At 40.7% G+C, this 27,871-nt stretch overlaps 1 protein-coding gene across 1 annotated transcript; it reads left to right on the top strand.

Annotated features, from left to right (window-relative positions):
- CRYL1 (crystallin, lambda 1) lies at positions 1–26,501 on the top strand (the record flags this gene model as incomplete). The annotated part of the gene is made up of 4 exons (XM_010152371.1): positions 1–151; positions 12,726–12,887; positions 16,742–16,936; positions 26,396–26,501. Coding segments are annotated over 4 exons (614 nt in total), but the record flags the coding sequence as incomplete, so codon positions are not given.
- Between the last annotated feature and the right edge of the window lie 1,370 nt (positions 26,502–27,871).

Raw genomic sequence — 27,871 nt, 5'->3', positions numbered from 1 at the left:
CACTTACGTTGTTGTTTCTGTCAGCAAACAACTCAAAGAGCTGGAGGAGTCGGGATCCCTGAAAGGAGCTTTGGGTGCGGAGCAGCAGTTGGCGCTCATTAGCATCTGCACAGACCTGAAGGCAGCAGTAGAGGGTGCTACGTTCATTCAGGTAAGCAAAGATTTGACAACTAGCAAACGGGTTAGAAATGATCAAGAGCTGTGCTGCGCAGTGATGAGCAATATCCTGACCACATAAGGATGGCTGTGCTTGTTAATTTTAATGTTCTTTCTAGCCTACTATCTTGACGTGGGCGATGATGCCCGTTTGCAGGATTTCCCTACTCGAGTCCTTGCAAGTATCTTTTGGGTTATATTGGAAGAGGCTGGTGGCTGGCTAAACCAAGAGAAAACTGCTGACCTCCATGTGTAACAAAGACCGTAGAGAGATTATATCTTGGGGAACACCATGCATTCTAGTTCTGGGACTAAAATGTGTTTCTTCCTCTTCAGGTACCTCGGGAAGGCAGGGAGTATAGCTATGCCCAGGGGTGACTTCTGTTCTGACTGTGGGGGAGCACCGTAGCCAGAAGCAGCTATCCAACACAATATTAAAAACAGGGTTGATATATATAGGGCTGGAATCTGTGCTGCTAAGTAAAATCAGGGTGTAGAACAAGCTGTATTACTGAACCTGATAGTCTGTAGCTGCTTAACTATTAGTATGCTCACTGGCATGGGCATAGTTCAGGGAATAGGTGAATCAGGGACCAGTTCTGGGATAAAGTATGAATGAGTTTGTGTTGGACTTGGCATCTTCTACCATACATAGTCCCCCAGTATTATTCCAGTGCTGTAACATTAACTGTCCCTACGTGTATGTATGCTGGACCCAAGAATTTACAATTTATACTGTTTCAGGCTGTAAATCCCACAGTCAGCTTCACTGCAACACTTACCTAATAATAAATTGAATTAAAAGGGGGCAGATTTCCATACCTTTTCTTCCTACTAAGTTGGTGAGGTGGAGGGGGAGAGAATGGGAGGCAGAGCAAGTCTCACCCAGGAGTCAAGGTGTGATTTTGCTATAGATTTTTACAGTGGTACAGTGTCTTGGGTTCACTTCCTTTTCTCCAGATCATGACTGTTAACCCAGTATCTTACTCCTTCATCAGTAACAAGCTTGGAGTTTGTCAGTTCATATTGTTTTCACATATGTAGCACATACCTCTACTGAGTTTAATCTGTGGATTTCTTGTCTAGTCATTCAGTCCTTTAAAGTCTTCCTGCAATGTCTGCAGTTGTAATGATGACAACCAACTTAATTTTATGAGCTAGCTTTCAGGGTATTTATGAATAGATACAATGAAGGGCACAGATATCTGTGAAACAACACTGGTCAGCATCTTCCACTGAGTAAGAACTGACTGTTTTTCCTACTGTCTGCTTACTATCTCTTTACCAGTTCCTGTCCATGAAAGGACCTTTTATCGCACATGTGACCAGTTAAGTTCCTTGGAAGCTTTTATTATTTCTTTGTTGCAAGACTTCTGGGCATTCACATGGACTGCATCAGCTACATGACTCCTGTGCTTGTTCCTTACTTTAGAGAATTCCACTAGGTCTGTGAATCAGGACTTTCCTCTGAAAAAAGATGCTTTGATTCATCCTCATGAATGTAATGCTATCTGGTACTTCCCTTTTTTCTTAGCCTTATGTCTCTATCAAACAAGTTTACTGGCTTACTGTTGAGCTCTGTCCTGAAGTTCTCTTAAAAGTTGCATCATGCTTGCCACTCTTCTGCTCTCTGGTACCAAAATAGCATACATTCAGTTTGTTTCAAGTGAGCAGTTGTGTCTTACTGTGCTGAGTATTCAAACTATATTAAAACATGTCCTAGTACCTCAGATCTGTTTCCCCTCTCCTCTGTTCTATGATTTGAGGCACACCCTGGGACTTCCCAGGACTAAGGATTCAGTTTTCTTCAAGGATTAGGAGAAACAGAATAGGGGCAAAGAAATCACTGTTCTGTGTGTGTTTTCCAGATGATTATCCTTCTGTACTCTATCTCCTGGTCCTATGCATTCTTCTTGTCCATACATCTTGAAGAAAGAAGGGAAATATTTTTTTTTATTATTATTCCCCTCATAAATTGTGAGGGGAGTGTGTGCCTGCTTTGTCTTATTTAACAAATTAACAATCCTACATGGCCATGCTCATTTGGGTACTGCTTCAACTTTGTGAAGGCTCTCCTAGTTCTGCCTGGTGTTTTTTTGCACTTTCAAGTGTTTATTACTACCTGGTATGTCCATATAGTGTCTTTACTTTCTTGCTATGCTATCTGTAAAGATCTGATCCTTCTTACTGCCAACTTTGCACCTCGTTACTATCCTCGCTTTTATTTCAGTATCTTCTTTTGAAGCTAAGTGCAGCTGTCATGGAGTTTGACTCTTGTTGCTTTTACAGAGATGCTGAATCTCTGTATGCTGTTGTTCCTCTTAGGCTCTTCAGCAGTAAATTTTTTCAACAAGGTTCTGCATGCTATTTAATCTTAAATTGGGGCCTGCATCATCCATGCCTTCCACCATCAGCTGGTCTGTGAAACAGGCATTGGGCGAATGTTGCAGAATCAAAGTAATTTTGAGTTGGAAGGGACCTGTGGGAGTCATCTGGTCCAGCCTGCTGCGGATCAACTATATCAACTTGCTCAGGATTTGTGCAGTTGAGTTTTGGATATCTCTAACAATAAACAAACACTTCTGGTCTCTTTGAGTAACTTATTACAACAGTTGATTGCCCTCATTGTTAAACTTCTTTCCTAATATCTAATTGGAATTGTAGTGACAGGACAAGGGGTAATGGGTTTAAACTGAAGGTGGGTACATTTAGATGAGATATGAGGAAGAAATTCTTCACAAAGAAGATGGTGAGGCACTGGGACAGGTTGCCCAGAGAAGCTGTGGATGCCCCATCCCTGGAAGTGTTCAAGGTCAGGCTGGATGGAGGCTTTGAGCAACCTGGTCTAGTGGAAGGTGTCCCTGCCCATGGCAGGGGGGGTGGAACTAGATGATCTTTAAGGTCCCTTCCAACCCCAACTGTTCTGATTCTGCGAATTACCTTTTTTGCCCATCGTACTCCCACCATGGATCCCTGAGAAGAATCTGGCTTCTCTGTGTGCTCACTTCAGGTTGTTGAAGACTGCTTTCTTGTGTTGATAGTCCCTGAATAGCAACAATCTATTTGGGGTAACTCAAGCTTTCTGGTTTCCTTAAGCCTTTTGATCTTTCCTAACATGTAATCATTCCGCATCTAAATTAAAAAAAAAAAAAGCAGCTGCAGTATGGCTGTGGTAATAAATCATATGTGTGAAACACTGCTGGTGGTATTCATATCAGCTCATTGGTTTATCAAATTTTTGTTTGATACAAATGTTAACAAAAACACAATGTAGGTGGGCAAATTATTTGAACTAGCCTTTAATTTGCTCTTGGAAGAGGAGTGGAGTAGATATAAAAATCTTAATTCTCGTCTCACAGCCTTATTTCAGCAATGAGCAGACTACTTTCGGAAGTTTAATATGGTTCAGCCAGAAACATTGCCTACTGCAGCTTTGAACCTGGACTAATTGTGATTTATGAATCTAAGTGTGGCTTTTAGTTACTTAAAAAATAAAACATCAGTTGCATTAATGTTAGTTGACTATAAAGGACTTTATTTTCTTGCTTAATGATATAACCTACTGATTAACTTGTTAGAAGATTTCCACGAGAACTTCATTTCTTTACCCTAGATTTCAGTTGGTTAAATCTTAACTTGCTGTCAAATTTGGCCTTTGTAGAGTAAGTCTGCTTCAGGCTTTAACAATGTCCTTGATGTCTGTGGTTCTTGAATGAATTCTGCAGACAGTTGCCTTCTATGCCCTTTTAATGGGACATAACTTAAAACAGGTGTAGTGAAGTAGTAAAAAGTGGAACTTCTTAAATGACGTAGTCAAGATGTAAAAGGGAAAAAAGACACATTAAATAATTGGAAGGACTGAGTAAGAAGAAAATTCCTAACAGTAATGTCATGAACCTTTAAAAACAATATATGCCTCAACGCACATTACTTCATGTATTTCATCTCCTGAGCATTTTTATCAAGTAACTTGTCTCGATTAGTGTGCTTTGCATCAACTTTGGAAGGAAATCAGTCTGCTTTTGGCACTAAAGCTAAATATTCTCTCAGTTTCACTTCTCCTAGCTTTTCTATGCTACTTAGAGTAATTGCATAACCTATTGCTTTTGGGTGAATGTTCACTGCAGGCTTCCTGCATCTTCAAATGCTTTAATTCTGAAATAACTTCTTCCATTAGCTGAAAACTCCATTGAGAGAAATTAATGGATGTATTTGTGCTATAATGTCCCTGGCATGGCACTGTCTTGGGTGAGGTAAATGTTTCTTAACATTGTGCTCTTAACTTTCCTGCATAAATATATGATGACTTTTGTCTTTTGTCCATATGTGACTATTGGGTACTGAACTTGTTAGTTACTGCTATTAAAACCAGGATTGAGTGGATGTGTGTCTAGTTCCTTAATAATACAAGCTGAATAGGAATCAGTGCAGCACTTACATGATCTCCTACTGCAATGCTGGTTAAATGAAAACATACTTTTTCAAATGCTTCGCTTTGGAACAATTTACTAACAGAATTATTACTAGCTTGCAGTGGAGGATGAGATGACTAACCATTGGTACGATCTTACTCTTGCCACTTGAGCGACTGTGTATGCTGGTGAGTTGGGAGGCCTGGCTGGGCTGGCTGAAGCTATGCATGGGTGGTGGCTGAGAGATGATCTCTGAACCTGTCAGCATGCTGTGGCATGGGACAAAGCAGATTGCCAAGGGGATGAAATTAAGTTTGTAACTTAGACCTCATTTACCATAGCCTTAGAATGGTTGTGTTTTGTGGTTGTTCGTTTGGGTGGGGTTTTTTGGTGTTGTGTTTTTTGTGGGGTTTTTTTTGTTTGTTTTGTCTTTTCCCCCTCTTTTAAAAAGAGGGTATACCTGCCCTGTTACACCTGCAAACTCTTGAACAGGTCATAACACTACTGATGGATCTTCAGCCCAGTCTCTCTTGGGTCTTGTTGGCTCTTCCATCTCTCCCCGTTAAACATTTGGAAAAATAGTGTTACCACCTTAAAAACAGCTTTCAAAAAGCCTGGTGGTGCTTCAGAATGGGAAACCAACATTGACCTGAGAGCCTTGACAGTAGTTGTCTCGTGTCTCTCGTTATAAAAATTTGCCTTCGATTGTCTGGTACCAGTTTCTACCACTAGCTTTTGTTTTATTTTCCTGATGGCTTTCAAGAAGCCTTTTCCTTTTTGGGGTAAGGGAATACCTGCAGACAGCAATGGGTGAAGGTGTCTTCAGCTGCCCTGAGCTCGTAGGATAGATGACCATAGTGGTTTGGAGGTGTGTTAATGATGTATTGCTGTAAATACAAAGCTGGTGGAAAACAGAGTGTGCAAGCATTGCAGTAACATGGCTTCTTCTGGACTGGTCACTGGTTAGCTCTGAGAACTGGACAGACAAACATGGGTCTGTTAGCTCTCAGCTGGGTAAATATAACCTTAGGTCTGGTTTTACCCATCTTATCTCAAACACTGACCTGAGGCACCAGAAGTTGTTTTGGCTTCTGAGGGAGCTCAATTTAAGCATGTGACATGACTTGCTGTCTTTGTAGAGTTTGAGAAAGCTCTTTTCCTGATTTTTAGGGTTTGAAACAGTCTGATCTCAAAGACTTGCTGTAAAATACCTTATCAAATCAGTGTTTGAGTTGAACTGGAAGATGTTTGGGTGAACAGCTTGGTAGTGTCACTGCTGTGGTGCTCCTGAATGGGCTTTTGTCCTCCCAGACTTTCTAACATTCACGCCCCATCTATCCTGTGCATATAACAACTGGTGTTGTCTACTTTACAGACTTGAATATGGTTTTGGTCCCCGTTACAGGAGGTAGTCTGTCAATTATTGCCGTAACTATCATCCTGTCCAGAAGTACAGGATGTTTGAACCTTGCTCTTCAGGTTCACTTTTAGTGGTCCCTGGTCTCCTTCTAGGGGCTGTATTGTATTTCCATTGCCTTTCCTAGATCACTTCACTTTCCCTATTTTTTCCGAGTGGTTGGGATCAGAGTAGAAGAAAACAGAGATCTGTTCCTTTGAGAAAGAATGTAGGGAGGAGGATGTCAATCAACCTATTGGAGATTCCCCCCAGCTTAGGGAAGGGCAATATCTTCATTTCTTCTGTAGCAGCGTGATCAGTCTGTCTTTTGGAAGTTTTGTAGGACACATGAACCTCATGGGGAAAAAAAATGGGTCTCTTCATGGCACAATACCGACACTAGATGAAGCAGAACTTCCCTTTGTTTGTTGTATGTGTGTTAAACAGAAAACAAACAACAAAAAGCCCCACACAACCCTCCCAAATCTGCAAGTTTGCATCTGATTTTAGAACATGTAGTTCTGCAAGCCTGTTTTGTATTTTGTACGAAAGGTTGAAGAGACACTGGTAATTCAGTCACTTATTCTGAGCAGTATAAAATGGCAGTAACTTGATATTTTTATTGCTCCGGTTCCTTAAGGGGGTATATTTCTGAACTGTAGGAAAGTACAAAATGTTTCCATCTAAATTCTGGATTTCACCTCACCAAAGTGTTATTTACTTATAACAGTATCATGTGGTAGACAGTCTTTCATGTCACTCAAGAGCTAGTGATTTAAGAAGCATCAGCTTTCACACTGGTATGAGCTCATAAATTCAAGACAACTAAGAAGTTATCACTTATTTAGGCTGGAAGTGAGTTATAGCCCTTTTTTTTTTTTTAATTAGATTAGCCTGACAGCACTGATGTTTTAACTGATTCTTTTACAACTGCTCCCTAATAAGCTTACTCATCTACTGTCCTTCACTTGATGGTTTTGAATTCTATTAAATGTTTTGAGTGTGAATTTAACACTGTTCTAAAAGCCAGGCACTTGTCGATTTTCTGTAAGGCACCTTTATAGCTGTATTTTGAATGGAAATTTAGGCAACTTCAAACCTTATGAATAGAGTTAAACTTGTATGGGGGTGTGTCCCCCTGCCTAGTCCTCTGCTCCTCAGCAGAACAACATATGAGAGGATCCCACCTTTATCAGAAGATTCATCTTTACCTTTGCTGCCCTACCAACTACAGTTATCCAAAGTCATGCTGGAAGGAACTTCAGAGGTTACTTAGTCCAACCGCTCCCTGCCCCAAGGCAGAATCAGTCATACCTAGACAATGAACTGCCAAAAATAGGTTAACCTGTTCTTAAAATCCTCATGTGATGGGATTCCTTCTCCCCTGTGGTAAGCATTTTACTTCAGTGAACACCTACCCTGTAGAAAGTCTGTAACTGAAGACCCAGGAGATGACCGTAGGTGACCATGCCTTTCTGTTTTATCCATAGTGATAACGTGGCCCTGTCATTAATAAATTGCCAGTATGTTTCTCTGTTACAGGAGCTGCTGTCGTTATCCTGTGTTCTGACCCTTGGCTTACAGAATACCACTTCTTGTTCAGGTTCAAAGAAAAGTCTTGGTTGCCATGGTTGTGTGGCTTGTTTTGGGTTGGCTTACATCTAAGGAGTCTTTTGTTGACAAACATACTTCTGTTAATAATCTGGTGTTTGGACTCCTTGGAGGAAGCTGTGTACCCAGATATGTGGAATAAATACCTGCAGGGAGAAGGTGGGCAGACAATAAATACCTGCAGGGAGAAAGTGGGCAGACAACCTGATGAGCTTCTGTTCCTTGTGTGTATCCCATGTGGTTTGGGTTCCTGCATCACCTCCAAGTGTTTCAGGGTCAAGTCCCACTTCATGTCACCTCCCTGCTCTGGTGCACAGCCAGGTTGCTCACCCCACTTTCCCCTTCACCCTACCTGCTGGGGGCTCAGGTTCTAGTCATGCTCTAACATAATCACATCATCAGAGTCTGTGCGGTTTGTTCTTTTTGCGAGGTTTCTGATGTGTGGTGAGTTGTTTTGTTCTTTTAATCTTCCTCGCTTTAACTGAGCAGAACACTGACAGCACACTGAAAGAAAGGTGTGCAATAGCCTGGGGACTGCTTCAGTAGCAGCTGTGTGTACATGTCTCATGTTGCTGTGCTACAGCCCAGACCCGCACAGCGGTGAGCGGGACCCTGTCCCTTCCTCTACCCTCATCTGAGGGTAATAACACTTTCTGAAAGGAGGCTAACGTAAATATGTTTCCCCACCACCATCTTTGCAGTTTGAAATGATACATTTTTATTATTTAAGACAAGGTGCCAAATATCCTGGTATATCTACATACTATCCGTCTTGAAAGTGTATCAGAATAAGCATCTAGAACTACTTGGCCACTTGGAGGGGGAGCATGATAGAAAGCCCAAAATATTTGCTATCAAGTATTTCCATTTGAAATATGTAGTAATTTTGAATTTTTTGAAATTACCAAATCTATTTAATGCATGAAAAATTTTAGATAGTTGAGCTAAACCACAATGGTTAATAGTAATATCAGGAGAAAAAATGATATTATGATGTAATCATGTAGAATCATAGAATGGTTTGTGTTGGAAGAGACCTTAAAGACCATCTAGTTCCAAGTTTCTGTGCTTGTTTCCCTGGCTGAACTCCCAAACTCCTGCAGTCAAAATGTCACGTTGTTTAATTGCTTGTGGTGTAGTTCCCCAAGTTTATCTGTGTCTCTGGTTTACTGAGTAGAATGCACATCAGTGTCTGATATGGAATACAAAACAGAGAAGCTCTGGTTTCCTTAACAGAAGGTGCATCTTCAGTCTTCCAGAACAGAAATATAGACCTAAACCCTGCAAAAGAAGACCAAACTAGCATGTCAATACAGAAGCCTAAATAGAATTAATTAACACAGAAATAGTAATGATAGTAGGAAGCATTTTAAACACTTACTTTACTTAAAATATAATTTGACTTTGATATGGATTCTGTGAAATGGTGATGATGACAGAAACAAAACAATCCGTCTGCATCCGCAAGTGGAGCAAATACATACAGACTTGCTTGGGTAACTTCAGTAACCCCAACTTTGGCAGTAGCATTTAGGGGAACAGCACTGGGTGTAAAATAGCAGGGTTTAATTTGCAGAGAGTTTATTTGAGCATATGTACTTTTTCTTTCTGAAGTCACCTAGGTTTTTATAAGAATATTTTCATTACTATTATTAATTATTTAGATGTGGCAAGATTATATGGAATACTTGTATTTGTATGGTTGCTAGCTATAGTCATAGTGTTTTGAATTCTGTGTTTCATCTAATTAAATTTCCAAGACTCCTTTTCAGGTATATTTAATTTCTGTCTTCATACAGATAACCTGAGCACTGTTTAAAATCCACAGGTCCCTGCTTTATGTGGGTTTATGTCAATCAGGCCTTGTTTTAGAAACATGGCATTCTGAAGTGACTTGGTAGATTGAAAATAAAGCAAATATGCTCCCTGTGGCAGCATCTCCATATCCTCTCACAGAAGTGTCTTGTGTGTTGCTGAATGGTTGCTGATATTTGACCTTCTCTGTGCCAGGTTGTTTTTAACTTTCATCTTCCACAGTCATGCTTGTATAGCACAATATCAGCTATTTTAGGACCATACCACTATATTGCAGTGCTTTACTTCAACCCATGCTTTCTTTCACCTCCCAGTGCTAATAAATCCACAACCTTGGCAGTGATTCCCATTGCTAGTGTAAGGAGAAGATATTTTGCAAGATAGTGTGTTGAGGGGTGTTTACTTAGAAGGTGGTACAGGTGAGTTGCTGCCTTGGCATATCTGGAAATGGATAAGAAGAACGTTGGTAGACGCCAGTATGGGTAAATGGTGTTGTGTGCTTGGATGAGCACAGATGGTGGATAGTGCGGTGGGAAAGTCTGTACAAAAACACAAAGACACTGGATTTAAACAGGTAAAACTCCCTAGCTTTCCATGTATTGGCATTTGAAGGGGTCATATGAGTACAACTTTTTTATTAGGGGCAACTAGATGTCAGTCACCTTGTCTGAGTATCAGTGTTTTCTGCTAGGGAGGGAGTCTGGTATGGTTTTTATCTTTGTGTAGTTCTTTAAGAGTTCACAGACTGGCCTATTACATTTAAGCCTTTGATTCAACACAGCTCTTCCAGGAAGTGGGTTTTAAAAATTAACAACTGTCGTGTTCTGATCAGGCTGTTAAAAAAGATGTCTCATGAAGTTTAAATTGGAAGTCAGATTAGTAGCAACCTTGTTCAGGTGCTTGGGCCTTGGAATAAGGGTGTACTGTTCCCTGCAAACGAGAAGTGTGATCTCTACAAAAAGGGCACAGAAGTATACAGTGTCACTTAAAATGCATAGAGGTGCATGCTAACCTCTTTGCACTGATTCTTTGAGAGAGGCTGTGGTAGCTTTAAAACCGTATCTTATCTGCTTGCTGTTTGATCTTCTCTTTCTCAGGGTAAACAGAATAGCTTCAGACCTCTCCGGGCTCCATAACTGACAGCAAGTGAGGTTACTGTTTAATGGATTGTTTAGAGCTTAATTTTCCCCCTGTTCTTCAGGGAATTGGTGTCTCTGAGAAAATAATTACATGCTTGATGAGGACAGAAACTTTATTGCAGTGGTCCAACAATCTGAATACAATTGTGACACTATATGAGAAACTTCAAGCAAATAGCCCATTCAGCAACCTTACATAACCGTGGCAGGTTTGAGTTTCCAGCAGATTTGAGTTTGCCTTTTTGATTATCATCTGATGTGAGAGGAGGCTTAGAGTTTCAACTTCACAATAAACCCATTCAGAGCAACTCTTTTATTAGCTTGAACAGTAACTGCAGAGTTCTCTTCATCTTTGGCTTCACTAAAAGAAACTATTTAAACTTAACCAACAAGCAGGGATCCTGGAATTATAAGTAGAGTATCATTTTGTTTTGATAAGGCTGCCTTATTACTTTGGGCTCTATCTTTGGTTCTTAAATGACCCTGTTTCTCTTTTGCATCATGGAACTTTTAGTACTGTTCCATGCAACTTGCTTGTTTTTTAAGACTTCAAATTACTTTTAACCCATTTACTGGAGATAGCTGCAGATATTAAATCTAAATGTTGGATTATGTTAAATGTATAGTCTTTTTCCCTACCCTCATGTGCAGTTCAGCATTGTAGGAAGGACAGAATGGAGTACAGACAGGTAGAGTTGGAATAGGGCAGGTATTTTCCGTGAGTTTGGGAAAGCTGGGCTTCTGCAAGTTTGGGATCCTGTTTGGATTTTTTTAAAACCCTTCCAAAAACAAGCTGGCTTTGTTTGCTGTTTTCATCTTGTAGACTGAAGTCTTTGTGTTTGTGGGATCCACTGTAGTTATTCTCCCACGTCCTGATTGCTCCCAGACGGGTGGAATTCTGCGTGCTGTCTTTCAGGCAGCTCCTGGGGATAACTTTGGAATTCTAGTGACTGTAGATTGTGGCTCTTGGCTCATATATGTGAAATTTCACGCAATACTGCAGAGCTGAACATCCTCAATAGCTCTGGGAAAAGTTCTGATAGCATTCATTCTACTTCTGAAATCTTTTTCGGAGTTCAAATGAAGATATTTAAGCTTTTTAAGTGTGAGGGTCACTGTGAGGTGTTTCAGTACAGGTTCCAGAACTGTACCTGGGAATCTCCTGCCATAGTTCTGGAGATCACAGAATCTTTAGGTTGGAAAAGACCTTCAAGATAGTCAAGTCCAACTGTTACCCTAATACTGCTAATACCATCACTAAACCATGTCCCTGAGCACCTTGTCCCCATGTCTCTTAAATACCTCCTGGGATGGTGACTCAACCACCTCCCTGGGCAGCCTGTGCCAATGCCTGATAGGGTTTTCAGTGAAGACTTTTTTCCTAATATCCAATCCAAACCTTCCCTGGCACAACTTGAGGCCATTTCTCCTTGTCCTGTTACTTGGGAGAAGAGACCAACCCCCACCTCTCTGCACCTTTCAGGGAGCTGTAGAGAGCCATAAGGTCTCTCCTGAGCCTCCTCTTCTCCAGACTGAACACCCCCAGCTCCCTCAGTCACTTCTCACAGGACTTGTGTTCCAGACCCTTCCCCAGCTCTGTTCCCTTCTCTGGACACGCTCTAACACCTCAGTGTCTTTCTTGTAGCGAGGGGCCCAAAACTCAACACAGGATTCGAGGTGCGGCCTCAGTCAGTGCCCAGTACAGGGGGACAATCCCTGCCCTAGTCCTTCTGGCCACACTGTTCCTGGTGCCATTCAGATTATAAATTTGTCTTCTTTTGAGATACTTAGTATTCTCTCTCAGACAAGATGGAAATGAATGACTTCTGTCATGTGTGATTCTTTTTTTTTTTTTTGAGAGAGAGCGAGAGACTGGGTCTTATTCCTCCATACTGTGTTATTTCTATGCATGAGTAGAAGTCTGTATTTTAGACAAAGCAGAATAATTTGTTTTGTGTTAAATCTCCTGTGGTGTGTGGTGGTCAATCTTCTGCTATAAACTCTTGTGCTTTCCATTTCTTTATACATGGGAAGGTATTTTTGTGTTATGCTTTGCTGCTGTATCTAGGCTCAGTAAAATAGGTGGTTTGTGCTGAGTTTCTAGGTGTCAGGGTGGGATCAGTGAAAACTGAAATATATGAATAAACACTATTGAACTAGAAGTCGTTTAATACTGATTTTTTGTTTTTATTCCAGGAATGTACTCCAGAGAACCTGGAACTGAAAAAGAAGATTTTCGGTCAGTTAGATCTTATTGTTGGTGACAATGTTATCTTGAGCAGCTCGACCTCTTGTCTCTTACCCAGCAAATTGTTCACTGGCCTTAAACATGTTAAGCAGTGTATTGTGTCACACCCTGTAAGTATGATGGCATGTTTTGGTTTTGTAGTAGTACAGGCATTTAACTAAACTGCATCCCAAACTCTTCTCTGCAGACTAAAAGATACAGGATGGATATTTGGAATACTTGTGTGCCATTGTTAGTGTGCAGGGGCCTGACTGGTCAGAAAAGCTTTAGTGGGTTGTTCTGTGAGCAGCAGCATCTGCTAGGTCGAGAGGATGTGTGCATGTTTCATACTGATGGCTCAAGATATGTTCTGTGTAAGCTGTTGTGCATTACTCCAAGTACTGGCTCTCAAAATGTAAGAATTCCATGCTTTGAAAACAAACCTATAAAATTCCCTAATTTCTTCTTGTGACATCATTTAGTCTTTTCTAGTATCCTTTTTCAGCTGCTGTTGTGTAACACCGATGTTCCAAACAGTGAATTACATGTGCTCTTTGGGTGATGTTGTTGGGAGATGGAAGCTTTTGATTCTGGTTTCTTCAGGCTTCTGATACAGAAGTGGTATACCTGAAGAGGAAAAGGTGGTGGATGAAATGGAACAAATTGTACTTGGAGTTGAATTTGCACGCTTGTGACCAGCTGAGACAGGGCAGTGATGCAGAAATGGCATGACTAGAGGTGGCAGCAGAATCTCAAAATGCTGAAGGGCACCTGTGAGCCTCTGTAGAGGTCTGTGTGGCTGCCAGACAGCAGTTTATCACATCTCTCCTCATCATGGAAGAGCATTTTGTCTTCATCACTGGGATTCTTACTGCTTCTGTCTTCAAATACTCAGTACCTAATGAATTTGTTAGCTTAATGTTAGTCTGGTGTTTAACAAATCGGTTAAGAGGACTGTTAAGAAGGTTTGCAGTATCTGGAGAATAGTACTGCTCGGCTGTCTGCAATTTGATAACTACATGTTATCTTTGCATCTCGGAGTGTAAAGTAAATGCCACTTCCCTGGGCATGCTCGGGAGTGGCAGTATGAACACAAAAATACAGCACTACTTTACTGTAGTGTCTCTACAGCTACCTGTGGCTTAATGCTACAGTGCTTGGTCAGTCCCTTTTTGACACCCCTCCACCACCACCATTGTGCCTTGGGGTGACTGTGAAGTAAAAAGAACAAAAGGATTGATCTCTTTCTGTATAATTAGTTTTCATCCCCTTTTAGTTAAAAAAAGAAAAAAAAACCCACACAAAAAAGTCAAACTTCACAGTATCAACGTACATATCTATGCCTAGGTTTAGCCTTTCTCCAGTCTAAAATTCAGTAGTTCCTTATCTCATGTTTCCAGGGTTGTAACTTTCTGCAGTGAAAGAGAAAAGATAATGTCTCTTCTAGACTTCTGTATTAAATACCTATAGTTAGGATTTTTTTTTTTCTTTAAATCACTTCCTGGGCTTCTGCCTATTCCCTGGCTGTTTGTCAGTCTTTGGTTTTACTTTACTCTTTCTTACTGTGTTCCAAGTTGGTCTGTACCAGTTGACTTGTTTAGTCTGAGCTGCAGCCTTTATAGGAGTCAGTTCCGAAAACAGGTTTTATCAGATCTGGAAAGGTAGCTAGTCCCTGTGTAAACATTTTCTAGATTGCTGTTGTATGGATATATGTATTTTCCAAAGCAAACACACTCTTCCAGTGGTCTTTCTGCATCTGTTGTATCAGGAAACATGCCTGCTTTGCAGTAGCAGTTGTTGGCTTTTGCTGTTTTTTGTTTAAGCCATGGCCTTATAATGTCTTGAACGTGAGAGTAGAACATGAGGAGTGGTAGCTGCAGGAGGCAAGCGGCTTTGGAAGACACAAGCAGTGTGGAATTTGATATACTAGAAAAATGAAAAGCTGAAGTTAAGCCTCTGGCACAGGTGAGCGTGTTGTGGAGAAGTGAAATGAAATGCCCAGAGGGGAGAAGGAGCTCATCCCTTTGTTCAACATAGCAGTAGGTTCAGTAATTAAAAAAAAATCAATGAAATCCCATAGCACAGTCAATGATAGGAATGCATGGAATACTTGTAGGTACAGCTGTTCTCTGCAGGCAGTTTCAGGCCATGTATCAGTAGAGGTCTTCCTGCAGGACAGGAGAGTAGCGTCCTTTGCTGTACAGGAAACCATGTAATCAAATCGCCTTAAAAATGTATTAAGCTCTATCGGTTAGAGTGGTATTTTTAACTCCACTACTCCTCTTGGAGTGGCTTCTAATTTTTGTTCCAGTCTTATTAACAGTCTTTTAAAGTGAATTTGATGTTTGTTGGCAGCTTTGGTGGAGCTTAGTTATTTCTCTGTGTTTAGTTTCTTATATCCTTTCTTAGCTTTTGGTTTGTTAGACTGAGTAAGGTAAGCTCTTGCGCTCCCTGAAGAAAGGCTTTGCGTTCCCCTTCTCGTTTTTAGAAACCTTCCCCCACCCCGGATTTCATCCTGATTTTACCAACATCTATCTCACTCCTAAAAAACTGTCTCCTCAGTGTGCTCATGAGCACGCCCATGTGCTCCCTGTGCCAAGTTCAGGAAACAGAATATCTCAGTATGAGACTGTCAGCACTGGTCTTGGAGGAAATTCAGAATAGCCTCAGTCTCTCTCAACAATTAACTTGCCTTCTTCCAGACTGGAACCTGTGATACACTTAAGGGTTAGACAAGCCTTCAGAGCACTTCTTGGTGCTTGCAGTGTTTTGGGGCTTGCTAGGTTGCCTGGCAGTACACCCGTGACGGTGTCCCTCAGCCGTGCTCCGCGGTGGCCCTGCCAGTGGCACTGGTGGGAGAAAGGCTGTGTTGGAACATGAGGCACTCCAAAGGGAATGAAGGGTGTTGCAGCAGTAGTTAGAGCTGATGTAACCTACATCAGGTTATGTGTTGGTCAGACCCAGCTGTAAAGGGAGCCATTTAAGTGCTGAAAAGAAAGAACGCGCGGAGAGGAAAGTCCCCCCACGTTGCTGTGACTAAATCCTGTGCTTATGTTTACGTGAGCACAGTTAAGAGCAGTTGGCTATGGGGGAGCATGGTGAAAGAATATGTACTTAATTACCATCCTTTAAATGTCAGTGTTATTTCTGGTAGTAATTTACGATGTGTTGGCTCCCTCTGTTACCTGGAAACTAGACTGAGAACAGAGTTGAACGTCTTAAGAACAGGGCTGAAGGAGCGCCGCTGTTGGAAAGAGCGCGCAGGCAGCGTTCCTGCCTGAAACGCTATGACCTGAAGAATTTTTAGCTGTTTCTAGGCTGTTCTTCAGAGTTTTCTGTTTATTACTTCAAAAATACATTATGCCAATGTCTTTACTTGATGATAAATTGCATTTGGGAACAGTCAGGGTGAGTTATTTTGGTTTGTTTGAAGTAGGTACCGTTTTTGAAGGTAACCTGTTCTGCAACTTTTTTATGTGATATCTGGTACTGTGTTTAGCATATATTTACAGGCTTGGGCCAGCAGCAGCTTATCTGGTAAGTGCTGCATCTTACAGGTGGTGTTTAGCAATGATTCTGTTACAAAGTTCCTGAATATCTAAAAGGAAATGCCTTGCTTCCTTTGCAAAGACAGGTGGTGACCACATGTCTTACAACAACAAACAGCCTGAATATTGAGAACACGTGGGTTACTCAAATCAGTATGAAGTCTTATAGTACTGAGTGCTATCATCTGTAGTGTAGCTCCGTGAGCTTTGCTGGGGTTAAGTAGAGTTAGATTTAATGCAAGATTAATTACTTTTAAAATTTGAACTAATACCCCAGCTTTTATTGGATTGGTGAAGTCTTTCAGGGTCTGAAAGCCAGGCTTACTGAGCTCACTGGAAAACATCGATGCTAGTAGCAAGCTATAAAGATGCTTTATATTAACTTGTTCTGTTAATCTGTTGATGGTTGACATTCTTCTTCTATATTTCTTCCTAAGGTAAATCCACCTTACTTTGTGCCATTGGTTGAAATTGTTCCTCATCCAGAAACAGATCCTTCTACTACAGAGAGAACATACGCCCTGATGAAGAAGATTGGTCAGTCTCCTGTCAAACTAAACAGAGAAATTGAGGGGTTTGTTCTGAATCGGCTCCAGTATGCAGTGATAAGTGAAGCATGGAGACTTGTGGGTGTATGTATTTTTTTTTTTTTTTTGGCCCAATTTCTATACACACACACAGAGCCTTTTTTGTAGATGTGACAAATGAGATTATATATTTAAATTTCCTGTAGACTTGTGTCGTCTTTGTTAAACTGTCTCTTATGAACATGAAAAATATGTAAACTAAAAACTGTAAGAATTTGTCAGTTATCAATAGCAAGGACTGATAGAAACAAAATTATATGATCATAACAACTATCCTTTATCCTCCTTTCTTTTCAGAATACTGTAATTTTCAGGGCAATCCAAAGAGCAATCTTGAAAGCATGGGATTCAAAATACTGATTTGTCTTATTTCTAGATTGTCTTAGTTCCTGTTATTTTCTGAATGTTGCTGACCTACTGTACAGTGGTTGTAAAAAATAATATTTTAAGTTGCTTTCTCTTTGGACTTTGAAGAATTGTACTCATAGATTCAACAGTTATTTGATACTTGTAGATAAAGACAAATTTCTCCTCCTCCTGCCCTTTCAGGCTCCCAGCTGAGAATCATTTGTTTGTGCCCCTTCAGCTTTTCCCACAGTTACCTGTTCTGTGCTGCAGTCTGATTTGAGCTGAATAATTGCTGTTCTGTTGAGAAGAGATACAGTTCATCTTGAGTAGGGCTTACTTTTCTTGTCATGAAGAGAGTTTTGATTTTTCAAGCTGTTTTGAAACAACCATGCACACGAATATAAGTAGAGATCTTAAAACTAAGGCAATATTAACATACTGTAAATGAAGTAACTTTTTTTCCAAAGTAGTATCTAAACATTGCTGCTGAACTTATTTTGCTCACCTGTAGTTAGCTTCCACTAGCAACACAATGCAACAATATAAAGGAGGTGGTGAATAGTAGTAAATAAAAGAGTGTTGTTAGGAAGGAACTGATCTTCCACTGGACATGTTTCTTTATATTTTAAAAAAAGGTTTCTGTTATTGAAAAAGTTAAGACAAAGAGAAACCCCTTCAGAAAGTTGTAGTCATGGTGAAAGACACAGAATAGAAAGGACAGCAACCCTTAAATTGTTTTTGAAAACTGTAAGAACACTGATGGGGAAAAAAAGATTTTTGGGAAGAAAAATGTAAAAAAGACTACTAAAAAATGTGAACAGGAAGGTAAGTTGGTGGGGGAAGAGCTCGCTGAACTGCAATGCTTACTGTTAAGGAGGGCTCCCACACTGTAACCTTTCCTTGAAAGGAAGGGATCTGATGTAAAACAAATCATGCTAAGAACAAGATTTTTGGAGGAGGAAAAAGTAAATGGGTAATGGCAGGCTGTGAAGGAGAAATGGAACTTACTTGAGAATCCCCAAACTCAAATATAAAGTTATGGTGTATTGATTGAGTCCAGAGGAGGCCACGAAGATGCTCAGAGGGCTGGAGCACCTCTGCTATGGGGACAGGCTGAGAGAGTTGGGCTTGTTCAGCCTGGAGAAGAGAAGGCTCTGGGGAGACCTTACAGCACCTTCCAGTACCTGAAGGGGCTACAAGGAAGCTGGGGGGGACTTTTTACAAGGGCCTGTAGTGACAGGACAAGGGGTCATGGATTTAAATTGAAAGTGGGGAGGTTTACATTAGATATCAGGAAGAAGTTCTTCCCAGAGCGGGTGGTGAGGCACTGGAACAGGTTGCCCAGAGCAGCTGTGGCTGCCCCATCCCTGGAAGTGTTCAAGGCCAGGCTGGTTGAGGCTTTGAGCAACCTGGTCTAGTGGAAGGTGTCCCTGCCCATGGCAGGGGGGGTGGAACTAGATGGTCTTTTAAGTCCCTTACAACCCAAACCATTCTATGATTTTATGATTTAAGCACCATTTTGTACACCAACTAGCATAATACTGCAGAAATGGAAGTTAGCACTTACTCCTTAGTTCTTTTAAGAGTTCAAAGCATTGTTGGTAAACCGTGGACCAGTAAGTCTAATAATGTGCAGGCATATTGGTACAACACCCTTGGTCAGCACAGGTAGCCAGAGAAGTAACGCCTCAGAAATCTAGTAGGATTCTTCCATGTCTCTGTGGCATAAAAGAAATTGTGGAAGTCACTGCCATAGAAATGCAGGATGCTAAAAATAAGAACATTTGGACTTAGTCATGTACAGAAGACTGCAGAAGCAACTTCCAGCTGTCAAAGTCTCAAAGACTTGCTGGGACTTGAAGCAGTGTATATCATTGAAAGTATCACTTGGTATTTGGTCTTTGGTTATGGAAAAGAGTATAGGAACAATTCATGGACTAGTGCTGGAAAAGAGGTATTGATTTGAGGTGAACCTGTATGGATGATTTCTGTGTGGGTGGTGCTATGTGAACAGTAACAAAATAGTGCTTGAAGCACTGGCAGATAATGAAAGTTGCTTTTGTTGTGCATCTTCAAAGTTTCCAAGTTGTTCTAATTTCATAGCATTTCAGGCAAAGGCACATTTAAACTGTAACAACTTTGATGGCTGTATTTCCAAGAGCCTGGACAAGCAGCAGCTGTCAGAGGTGTGTAGTGTCAGCTGTGTGACTTCAGGCTACATGCTGCCTTTGATGGGAGGAGAATCGGTGCAGATCGGTGAGAGCTGCAGGCCTGGGGCAGCTTCTGTGTTTCTACTGTTGTGCTGCCAACTTAGTAATGATGGGTGCAAATCATGTTCTTTTGGTGTTGTTCACCTTCAAAGTGGGGAAAAATACTTCTTGCTTCTGATAAAATCCCTTTTCAGTCCTTATTGTTGAAAATCTCAGCCTCCCCAACTCTGTCTTTCAGAGGCTCCTAAAAATCAAGTTGTACTCACTCAAGTTTTATTTCTTCCAGAAGCAAAAGTTTTCCTTACCTTAAGAAGCACCAAGGGTGGAAGATAAACTATTAAGACAAAACATTAGCAGGAGGGACATATTAATAAAGTATTCTTGTCCAAAATGACCACACTATAAATCCTTCTGTGGTTAGATATGTGAATTGCATGTATTGGATAAGGCAATCCAAGTCAACTTGGATGCAGAACACATTCTTACAGAATTATTTATGAACACTCTGGTATTTTTATGCTAATGGCTGTATACTGCTTTTGACTATTGTAAAAGAACAGTGAAACAGAACCATAAAACATAATTCCAAGCTTACTTGTTCTGTTAGTGGTTGTAAAGTTCTGAACAAGTATCTTTGCCTACAGTTACGTGGCATAAATTGATCAGTGCTCCTATTTCACCTGTGTATTTGCCTCAAAAATATTTATAGTAATGGCAGGAGAGTGGTCGCACACATGCACGTGTGCACGTACACATCTATCAAAGTCCAAGTTCAGACACCTTTGCTTAGACAGGCTTTTTTTTCTTTTTGGTTCTTTTTCAATCATGTGATCTTCTTTCATTCAAGAAACTAGTAGAAGCTTCTGCGGTAGAAGGATTGAGGTGCTGTTAAAGGCATTGATGGTAGGACAGACATGCAGGTCTGCTCGTCTCTCTCTTTTCTTTAACAGTGCCATGTTGGGATGTGTGATGGGTGAGGCATGGGGCAGGGATCACATAACGGGAGAAAGGCTGTGATATAGAGCAGGAACCTGGGGCTGTATAGAAAGCAGTGTGGTAAATACAGCTACTTGCTGGGTGATGTGTGGTGCACATCTATCATGTGGGTCCAGGAGTAGGAGAGGCTATAACACAGCCAGAAATCTGAGGTAAGCCCCTACCAGCAGGTTGGATTCAGGCTCAGACTCCACATGATGCTCAAATTGCATGTGGGCATGGATGCTGGAGCAGAGAGAGAAGCTTAATTCAGGGTAAAGTGATGAAAGCAGCAATGAGCAACCTTGGTACTGGGATACCGTTTGTCTTTGTCAAAGGTGCTGGTGTCCCCAGGAGCACACACAGAGAGGCTGGGATTTTGAAGCTCGGCACAAAATGAGTGGTGTGAATACAGCACTGTGCCAAATGTGGGAGTGGGAAGTATGGAGTTCAGGTGGTGAAGAATTAGGAGGCCTGAAATTTGAGATCCCGATTTGTAGGAAAGAGGAGAATGAAAACTTGACTGGGAACATACAGTTGGGTGCTGAGAACTTTGGCCGTGTGGATAATTAGGAATGTGGATTTAAGGATGCAGAAGTTTGGTTTTATAAGAATTCAGAAGCAAAGACCGTAGATCTACTTATGGGCATAAAAGAAGGAATTCAAGTAGCTGCACCCCTTTGAGGCAAGAGTGCTACAATGAGATGTTTAATTTTAGATCCAAGTTAGTCTTTTGTGTGACAAGATTTCTTTTTGAGCTTTGTTTGACTTGTAACTCATAAGCATTTGGACAGTGCAGGTGTTTGTGACAGTAAATTTTTTTGCATATGTTATCTATGTCTCCTCATGCTCCACTTTTATTCCATGAAAAAGCAGATACTGAGGGCACTCTAGTCTGATTCTTTATGGTCACAAATGTAAGAACTTTCTGCAGGACCACATTCTTGTAGGTTTCTTATTTACATTTTTCAATCTTAAGTCTCTGGTAAGAGTGTTGCAAAGCTGATTATGATGTGAGTAAAAGATGGACTGTGAAATGTTGAGGCTGAAGATCCTTATTCCTCCCTTCTCAACCCTAAATTTTGATACTACAAGTTTGGAACCATTAGAATCATCTAGTAATAGCCAGTAATAGGAAAATATCTCAAACAGCTTTCTCTGTTACTCCGTATTACCATTTATTGACTTCATCATGCCTCCATTGGCAGTGGTCACTGTTATGTCTGGTTTTGTTCCTAACTCCTTGGAGCAGAGACTTACTGCCTTTATTTGCCTTGAAAGCACCCTGTGCACTGCTGGTACTATTCCTTTTGTACCAGTACATTCTTTAGTAGTATGGGATTATGTTGCAAGAATGTTAGTTAAAGAGCTTGACTTTGTCTTGTTCTGAAGGTAAAGGTTTTGACTTCATCCAGAAAATAACCAGTGTTTCACCAACGCTTTAGATCAGAAGTCTCAAACCTCACTTGGAATATCAGGGACTGTCCTTTTACTGTGGATTACTGAGTGGAGGCTTATCTTGGTGAAATAGTTTCCTAAGCATCACCTGGAATTTGCAAAGATGTCATGAAATACAGCAGCAGAGATAGTGAGGACAGCATGGCAGTTTTTCAGTCTAATTTAGGAGCTTCAGCTGCTTTTAAGAACCTATTAAAACTGTCTTGTGTGATGGATCATATGATAAGTGTCTTAAGAGTCTGCACTTTTTTCTCTATAAGCTTTTGATAGTGTTTTAATGTATTTTTTTTCTTTAAAAATGGGTTTTCTTTTAGGTTGTAGCCATTGTAAAAGACAAAAAAAAAATGGGCAGCCCTGCCATTTTTATTTATATTTTTGAAAATAAGCTGTTGTGGTTTGGCTGTGTGTCCATTTTAGGGTTTTTTTTCACAGCAATCAGGTGTATTGGCTTCAGTCTCTAATTTATGTACCTCTCCCTTTTCAGGTGACTGGCTTGGCAGTCCTGAAATGCTGGCAAGACTTTTTAATTCCAAATTCCTTATTATTAAGAAGAGTATTATAGTGTTATCCAGAGGACTCTTCCAAAAGATCAAAGATAAGTTAGAGGGTTAAACACCTAGTTACAATGCCCCATAAAAGGGGGAATAGCATAAAAGGAATTTTAAAGGGCCAAGGAGAAAAACAGTATTCATATGAAGTGTTTCTTATAGGGTGAGGTGAGTGAGGGTGCCATAGAAGAAGGAAGGTAGAGGCCAGCAAAGTAAGGAGGTGTGGAGTGTTTAGGACAAGTTTCTCAAACACAATGAAATGAAAGGAGATGGAGCTGGTAGAGGGATGTAGGAGAAAAGTCATATGCACAAAATGACAGGACTGGAAAAAGATCTCATCAGGGCGTGGATGGAAGGGACTTGATTGAAGTGATAGTGAAGAGAAGGGTGTAACAAGTGCTGCTGAGAGAGAATGCATATATTATTGCCAATCAAGAAAAAAAATACTGGATTTGGGAGATACAGAGGATGAAGTGGCAAATTTGGAGACAGAAGGTATGTAGTCTGGGTGGGAGGGAGTGGAATCCAAAATAACTGTATAGGCAGGTTGGAGAGGGTAGAACATGATGAATTTGGTAGTCTGAGAAAAAATAGGATTGGTTTTTTTTGCCAGGTCACATTTAATATGATTACAAACCAAGTCAGTGACAGAAGTTGCGATGTGGGTGTGACTCATAGATGTAAAGACTCTTGAAAAATACTAAGCAGGTTGGGTCAGAGCCTAAAGGTGGAGACTGCAGAATTGCCACAGGTTTTTGGAAAGGAGGAAACGGCCCCTGCATAGTGAAAAGCACTAATAAAATACCAAAGGATCATTAGGACAATACTGTGGTGTCACAGGATGTTAAAATCTCCAGGAAGATGAGATTGTGGTGTATAAATGGTGTCATAAGAAGTGTGGAAGATTCTGAGATAGTCCAAGATCTTGAAGTTTGACTGGCTATGGGGGTCACTGAGTATTTTGGTGGAATTTATTTTAAATTAAGATCTTAATTCTGTAGCTGGGAAAGCTTCTACTGCAATTTAACACACTTCCTCTTCTCTCTGACAAGTGCTCGAGGGGAAGGCTTACAAGAAGGGTTACCCAAGATGAAGAGGATGAAAAATCCCCTTGGGAGGATTGTTTCACACCTTGACTTAAAGAAACTGGGTTGGAACTCCTTCTTGTTTTCTTCTTAGCATAAACACCGATCCTTATGGAAGACACCTTGCTGACCTTGCACCCACCCTGCTGAATCATTCCACCAAATTATGATCTCCTTAACATAAGTGGGAGTAGGGTTATTCCTTAGGGAAGGACAGTTTAACTTGTTTCTCATTTTCATGTTTTTAATTTCTGAAGAGAAAAAGTAAAATGCTTTTCTTTTGAGAGGGTCTATGTGACAAGGAGAAACTGAGCTTATGTGTATAGAATAATACATCCCTCAACTGGAGGAATCGGTCATGTTTTCCTTCTGGTAGCAGCAATTTTTGCCTTTTGGCAGCTGTAACCATAAAATATAGTCAGAAGGCCAAGGGGAAAGCACTCATCTCATGATTCTCAGGGCACCTTTTCTTCAAATGTCAGTACTGAATCTGAGGACTATGGAATCAAAAGAAATACACCAGTTTTTAATTTGAAAATTAATTAGCAGTGATTCTGGAGTGTTTCAAGAACCTGTTAACTCTTTAACGTTATGTTTACAGTTTAACTGCTGCTGTGGTTCAAATGCTTGTCTGGAACTTGTGGGTAATCTTTTGTCCACAAATCCATCTCAACCAGGAGGGGAAAAAAAAAAAATCAGTCATCAAGCACAGCTTCACCAGCACAACCCCTTGTTTGGATGAAGCACTCCCAACAGAAGAGAGCTTCTGTTGACTTTGCTGATGTGGTTCGGGGAAGTTGTGTCGCCATGTCAGGGGGAAAAACGCCTTCACAGAACACATGGTGCCTGTGTTAGTTACATTGGTCTGTAATCTCAACACCGTCTGAGGCACTTGTTTAGCCCTGTCTTTATGCAGACCTTCCTCTCTGCCTCTGGATGAGTTACTTTACTATACCTGTGCCTTGCCTTGAAGTTAAAGAAAATAACGCTTCCACATCCCTGCCACTTTGTCTAATTCAGTTGTTACCAGAGCTGCGTGTTCCATATATGGTGGGTAGATCTTAATGATTACGTTATTGTTTCCTGTTGGAGATGGAGTTCAAAAGCCCCCTGCAACAGGAATTCAGCCAAGCTTGTTTTTGATAGGAGCAATGCCTACTAGGAGATTGAGACTTGAGATTTAGTCTTGTAAAAGGCTCTATTTAAGCCTGAGATGATGAAACTTGATGTCTGTGGCCAGCTGTCGAAGTTATGCTGGTCCTTAGCTTATAACTTTCTTTTAAAGTATCAGTAGATGATGTAGTTGATGAACACAGAAAGATGATGTGGGTGGGACTCAGCTCATTTAAGATGGGATTTCTGCAATGTAGACACTGACATCCAAGCTCCTTACTCACCTTGCAATCAGAGAGGAGAATTAGGCCATTTTAGGACACAACTCACCTTACCTATTCTAGATTCCTGCTTTAGGATGCTGATTTCCTTGTTCTCCCTAGTGTTTATAGAGCGTCTAGATGTCTGGCTCAGATGTCAATGTCTACAGCAGGTCAGGAGCCCTGTCCTCCATGTCTGTAACTCTAGCTGATCACTCTGTGATATGAAGGAGCATTCAGACAGGCCCTGTGAGAGGGAAATTTAAGAGAAAAAGATGTGTCTTTGGCCAAGCAGATGAGTGTACATGCTTGTATTCTGCAGCTCAAAGGGGCTTGTGGAGTAAGAGGCACTGAGTGGAGACACCACCTCAAGATAGGGTGAGAAGATTAATTAGAAGCAGTTCAGCATCTCTTCCACCTTCTTAACCAGAAGTAAATGTTTTTGTCTCTCTAAAGAGGACAAGTTCTTGAAACCAAGTTTTATCTGATGGAAGTGGTTAGAACAGGTCTTAGTTAATTCATATCTTTCAAGTAGGTGGAAAACAACCTCGTATAATAAATATTCTTCTCAAGTAAATCTGTTAAGGTAATGAACTGTTAACTTTTTTTTTTTACAAGCCTTCTTGTGCTTGCCCTAACCCGATGGGGCGTTGGCTTTCTTGTAAGTGCTACCATGTGGGTGGAACAGCAGTGCTCAACTTTTAACAGGAGAAATGCTTAATTCTGCACGCTCTGTATCCTGCCAGCTCTAAGGCGTGAGGCTGGCAATGAACTCAAGCACCTGGGCAGGTTGAGGCTGGGTAGGCTGAACGCTCAGTGAATTTTGTGGGAAGGAGTGGCAGCTGTATTGCCTGCATGTTTGGTCCCAGCCTTTTTTGCAGGTGGCCTCAGGAGCAGTAACCCCTGCTTGCACCCCCGTTCTGCCAATTGTGACTCTGCCCAAAAATCCAGCACCAGGAGAGTACAAAGGAAGATGTAACACTTGGCCAAAACTCCTGTATATAAAAGGGCTGATACAGTACTTGGATTTGATATAAACTCTTTCGGTCATGTGTTGTTAAAATTGTCACATTTGTTCTGTGTTCTCAGATTCTGTTTCTGAGGAAAAAGTATATTGGTTAACATAAACAGCTCAACTTAGTTTTAGTACATCAATTATTGCAAGTAATAAGTACCGGGCAGGCTAGTGTGTACAATAGTACGTGTTGTATGAAAAAGAGTATTAATGTATAAATTTTAAAATAAGATACTGTCAAAATGTATCAAAGTGTGTTTGGATTATGAAGAACAGTAGTCTTACATGAGTGTTTATACTAAACTGTAGTAGGGCTTGCATAATAGATGGACACTGCTGGCAAGTAGTTGTGTTCCTGTTTGCAAGCTAACTGCTATTTCTAGGCTTGGTTTTTATTACTTTAATTTTTTAACTAAATACAAAAAGCAAGTAATTTTGCACTAAAAGCAAACATTCACAAATCTTCCTTCCTGTTCTACTTTTGCTGCTTAGGAAGGAGTAGTATCTCCTACTGATCTAGACCTTGTAATGTCGGATGGATTGGGAATGCGATACGCATTTATTGGACCTCTGGAAACCATGCATCTGAATGCAGAAGGTAGGTAGTTTAAAACAATATGAATGTGAAGGGAAGGCCTATGTCGCACAAGACGCGGGAAGCGTTATATAACAAACCAGGTTAGGATTGCTGCAACTATGGCTTGTCTACTGTAATACTAAGAAAAGGAAAATTTATCTAAAACTCGAGGTTGGATGGAAGGAAATGGATATTGACTATCGTACTGTAAGTGATCAGATGAAAGATGACAAATCATTGACATGCTAGCTGTGTACTTTGTTTTTTCCAAGACTTGTCCCAGTGCTTTGGATTCTTTGCTGTAGCCGTAGTTCAGGACTGTCTGAGTGTCAGGAAAAGGAAGTATTGAAAAACTTATCTGATAATTCAGTGTCAACAGTAACTCACTTTCTGTAAATGAGTGCCTTTTTTAATTATTCCCCCCAAGAATTTATAGCAAAGGCTCAGTGTAAATATCGCTGGAGCTGGCTTAGATCCTTAGTGAAGTAAAATTGCTTCTCTGCATACAAAGTTGACTTGGCAAAGCAGTCAAGTGACAGTTCAGCATCTGTCTTGCAGAACCAAGACAGGTTTTTAGATGTTGTTAGAATAGTATGCATGGATCCCAGCTAAATAAAAAGTGAATTGCATAAAATTAAATACAAGTTACAGATCAGGGTTACAAAGGTTTGAGCAGTGAGTAAAGATCAACTATAAATACATTTTTAGCGCTGCATATTGTGGGCTCTGTCTTTATGCTGGTTTTGTATGGTCCCTGACATGGTAGGCCTCTGCTCCATTACTGGATCTTTTAGGCACTGATGCCATGTCTAATAATACAATAATAAAATAAAAATAAGAAACCAAGGTCACAAAATCAGTGCACAATTAGAGGTGTTATTTTACGTCTACTTGTTGGTTAGTTACTTGGCAGAAATGTATGTTTTAGGCTGGCTAAGCAATTTTGACATGAATGTGGAATTATGGATCCTCTGCCACAGTCTATCAGCTTGTCAGTTTGGTTGTATATCAGTAAATTAAATGTCACAAAGTCTTTGCTTTTGTGCATCATTAGGTAAACAATGCCTATCCTCTAAATAGAGGCGCCTTCCTAAAAGTTACCCTCCTCTGATCTGTCTGGCAGTTTCCAGTTCTCTCTAGTGATTTTAAACTTCGTGTAAACCATACACACTCTTCACACAGCATCGGATTCACGTAGCACTAGATTTAAGCGCAGCAATCTATCTGGAGTCTTGCAGGCCAGGGTTGTCCAGTCCTGTCCTCACCATTCTACTAAGCTGCCATGCCAGCCCCTGCAGGAACCGTCTGTGCACATGCTCTTCTGTCAGAGTAGCTTGCTGAACTACCTCTTCTGAAACAATAAAACTGTGCTGGGTTCAGCCAAGAAAGGG

The sequence above is a fragment of the Eurypyga helias genome, unplaced genomic scaffold (assembly GCF_000690775.1).
Source record: "Eurypyga helias isolate BGI_N326 unplaced genomic scaffold, ASM69077v1 scaffold22905, whole genome shotgun sequence".
NCBI classification, from domain to species: domain Eukaryota; kingdom Metazoa; phylum Chordata; class Aves; order Eurypygiformes; family Eurypygidae; genus Eurypyga; species Eurypyga helias.
This window is presented reverse-complemented; position numbering and strand designations above follow the sequence as displayed.